Genomic DNA, 3470 nt, shown 5'->3' with positions numbered 1-3470 from the left:
CAAGTTTGAATTAGTGTATTTCAAAAACCGAAATAAAATTAAATGTGTGCACCAAAATCTTGGGTTTTTCATTTAAGTTGCATGGTACAATCATTCTGTGGTAAAATAAACAAAAACAGAGAGTAACCATAGCCCAATATTGTGAATGTGAACTCATCATGTACATAATTTTTATCGTGATGTCTAAACTTTAAAGTGATACTGACCCAGTTGTCTCATAATGGAAATGATGTAAATAAGGTTTTAATGTGGATTAAAGCTACATGATGACACACCTATTCTGTCAATTCCTGATTTCATACTGCTGATCAACAACTGAATTCTTATAAAAATAGTGCAAATATTTTACAAACTGTTTAATGCCAACAATAATAATAATTATTATCATTATTTCTTTATAACTTTTATTCAACTGGTGATTTGGTTTTCTTCTTTTTCTGCTGCTGTAACTAAGCTGTTTGAATTTTTATTTTAAAAAGGAATCATTGATTAAAATCTGCATATAATTCTTATTAAAGAATTCTAACATTACTGCTTAAATGTACCTATACTAATTAATGAAAAAATGAACATTAAATGTTGAGATATTGATGTTAAATTGATATTTTGCTCACTTAATTTTAACACTTTTTCAATAGCAAATTATCACTATTATTACTCATACTAAATGGCTTAGTGTATAAATAACTTGTGTTTATCAGTTTTTTGCAACAACAAATTATTAACATAAAGGACAGCATTTTCTCATCCAGTGAAATTGACATTAAATAAAAGCAGGATTTTATTGACTCTTTTCTCCAAGTTAAATTACATTTAACATTTCTACCTCTACCGGATTAAAACAGAAGCTTTGAACTGTTGCCATGTTGAATTGTAATTTTTGGGCTGCAATGATGAAGCTGTTCATAGTCATCACACACGTACAGAACAAATCCATGTGACTTTTATGATTTTTTTGTAATGCATGAAACTCTGTGGAAAGTATTTAATCATAGAGCAGGAAGTAGTCACAAATGTTTCACAAAGACAAAAACAAACAAACTCAACTTTTCTGTTGATGGAAAGTTTTAAAACATTTGATCAGCAGAGAAAGCTCATTGATCACTGATCAGTTCTCATCCCCAAAACCTCTGTTTGTCAGACAGTGGAGATAGCTCTTCCTCAGTTGGGGCAGGGAGGCTGAAGATGGACCCTGCTGCCTCCACTGTGAAAATAAAATAGATGTTGGCGACCATCATGACGAGACTCGGCAGGAACGACAGACCGAACCCAAAACCACGAACACTGCTGCCAAAGGCCGCAGCCAGCCAGTAAACCAGACTGGAGACAGAAAACAAATGCAGATGTAAACCTTCTGTGTTAACAACTTAAGACCCCCCCCAAGCTGATTTAACCTTACCGTCCAAAGGTGAAGACAACTGTGAGCAGTGGGACAACCTTCAGATGTTCCTGGCTCAGGTACATTGTCATGACAACTAGCTGCACCAAGTACATTAGAAACAGGGAGACGGAATCAGAAATGAAGCGTCGGTGAACAGTGATGTCCTGGAGCTCTACCTCTTTCAGCTGGTCATCAAACAGAGGCCGAAATGCACCTGAGCGGATCCGCGAGGCCGCCAGGACCAGCCAGCCTGTAACACACAGGTAAGAAAGGTCACACCTGAGCCCATCCCTCCCCAGATCTCAGTAACTAGCTGCCAGACCTTAGCGAATACTCACCAAGAACTATAGGGATGGTGGCAAACACGGAGCAGCGCAGTGAATAGATCAGCCTTAGGGGGGCACCATCCATCAGGGGGGCATCAAAGGGCAGGAACATGAACCCCCCCCACACCAGGAAGGGAAATAGGAGTGCTGATGTCATCAGGGACACACCCACCTTCAATGCATCTCTGCTGGGACATCCCTGTCCACCTGAGAACAGACGGTTGATTCAGACAGCTGAGAACAGATCAAAACAGACAGATGAAGAGAATCATACAGGTGTACTCACATCTGGTAGGGGGTGTTCCCTCAGTCCAGTCAAACTGGTAGTCATGTTGGTTGAAGTCCTGGGGTAACCCCCTGGGGCTAAGGAAGGGACTTTTCTCTGATTGCATTTCCCACATTGCCTCACTCTGTCTTTGTGAGGAGGGGGAGGAGAGGGCATCCACTGCAGGGCTGAACACCTGAGCGGCTTTTTCGGGCAGGTGGTTCTCCACAGACTCCTCCAGGTGTGTACTCGACCCCAACACTTCGCCCTCAACCTCTGCTCCCCTCCCTCCCTCTGCCGTGAGTGCTCTCTCACTTTCTGTCCAACTGGCTGCCTCACATGACCTCAAACTCGTCCTGTTCCCTTTAGCTGTCTGTCCACCTGTCTGCTTCTCCCCAGGCCACTGAAGGGTGCTGGGTTCCATCCAGGTGGACCCTGCCAGTTCATGCTCACCGTTGGTTTGTCTTGTGCCCCCATCCATCCCACAGGTGTGTCTACCTGTCAGTGAAAGAGAACCATGTTCAGACCAAGGACTCTTAGATAGTCTCGTCCCTACAGGTGTTGGGTTATAGACTATAAAACTTCGACTTTCTATAAAAAACCTTTGATAAAGTTGAATTTTGTTCCTTGTTTCTGCAGCAACAGAGTTGTTTGAGTTTACCTGCTTAAAATTTCATTATCAATCCTCTTTGTAATAAGAAAGGAGGGTTTTTTTGCACATTGTAAATTTTTTAAATATGATTGTCAATACCGAATATTTTTATTTTTCTCTTAAGGTTATATGCTCTGTTTCTGTTGTACCGCATTAAAACATAATAATGATCCGTAATTCATCTTTATATTAGAGCGCCAGTTGGCCCCACCTACACCTGGCGATATCCGTGCAAACATGCTAACATACAGTATGTTCATACGGTAGGTCTAACACGCTAACGAATGTTCATAGGCTGAATCTGGATCAGATTAAAGTCAGACATTTAGCCTGATCTAGAGTTGAAACAGTCACAACTCACTGGGACCTTGCTGGTTCTTCTTTCTCCTTTTCCTTTTCTTTTTCTTTCTTTCCTTTTTTCTCGATATCCTGCCTCTTCTTCTTTGCCTGTTGTTGTTGTGAAAACTTCCGGAAGTTCCGTTCAGGTGTGGTAACGTCAGGTGAGTTACAGGCAAAGCCATCTTAAAGGTTTCCTCTCGCTTAAACAAACCGAATTTAAGTAAAGACAAAGTGAGAAATACAATGTTATGTGTCATTATCAAGTAATAACAGTCCCCCATAAAAAAATATAGTAGAAGTAAAATACTGTACAGAAACATTCTGTTATATATAATGTCAGATTTTCTGTCAGATCACAATAATATTGAGGTTGTTATTTTTAGAAAAATATTAATAACTAATAATTATAAATAATACCTGGAGCTGAAGACTTAAAGTACTAAAAGACCAAAATGCTTTTATTCCATCTTTAAATATTTTCAGAGGCGGCAAACTTATAGTACAGTA

The 3470-nt window shown here is 39.9% G+C and overlaps 1 protein-coding gene across 2 annotated transcripts; it reads right to left on the bottom strand.

The window, feature by feature from the left end:
• Positions 1 to 752: 752 nt before the first annotated feature.
• LOC137130374 (transmembrane protein 79-like) lies at positions 753 to 3160 on the bottom strand. Of its 2 annotated transcripts, none has more exons than XM_067510454.1 (5): positions 2986 to 3160; positions 1994 to 2470; positions 1720 to 1914; positions 1400 to 1631; positions 753 to 1320 (listed from the first exon to the last, which is right to left on the bottom strand). In XM_067510454.1, the coding sequence occupies exons 1-5, from the start codon at positions 3143 to 3145 to the stop codon at positions 1116 to 1118; spliced, it is 1269 nt and encodes a 422-aa protein (XP_067366555.1). In that variant the 5' UTR covers positions 3146 to 3160; the 3' UTR covers positions 753 to 1115. The 2 variants fall into 2 exon arrangements, with proteins under 2 accessions (XP_067366555.1, XP_067366556.1); XM_067510455.1 differs by having other exon boundaries at positions 2992 to 3160.
• Positions 3161 to 3470: the final 310 nt, after the last annotated feature.

This window comes from Channa argus, chromosome 7 (assembly GCF_033026475.1).
Source record: "Channa argus isolate prfri chromosome 7, Channa argus male v1.0, whole genome shotgun sequence".
Classification (NCBI taxonomy): domain Eukaryota; kingdom Metazoa; phylum Chordata; class Actinopteri; order Anabantiformes; family Channidae; genus Channa; species Channa argus.
The sequence above is the reverse complement of the archived record's forward strand: the minus strand, read 5'-3'. Positions and strand labels throughout refer to the sequence as shown.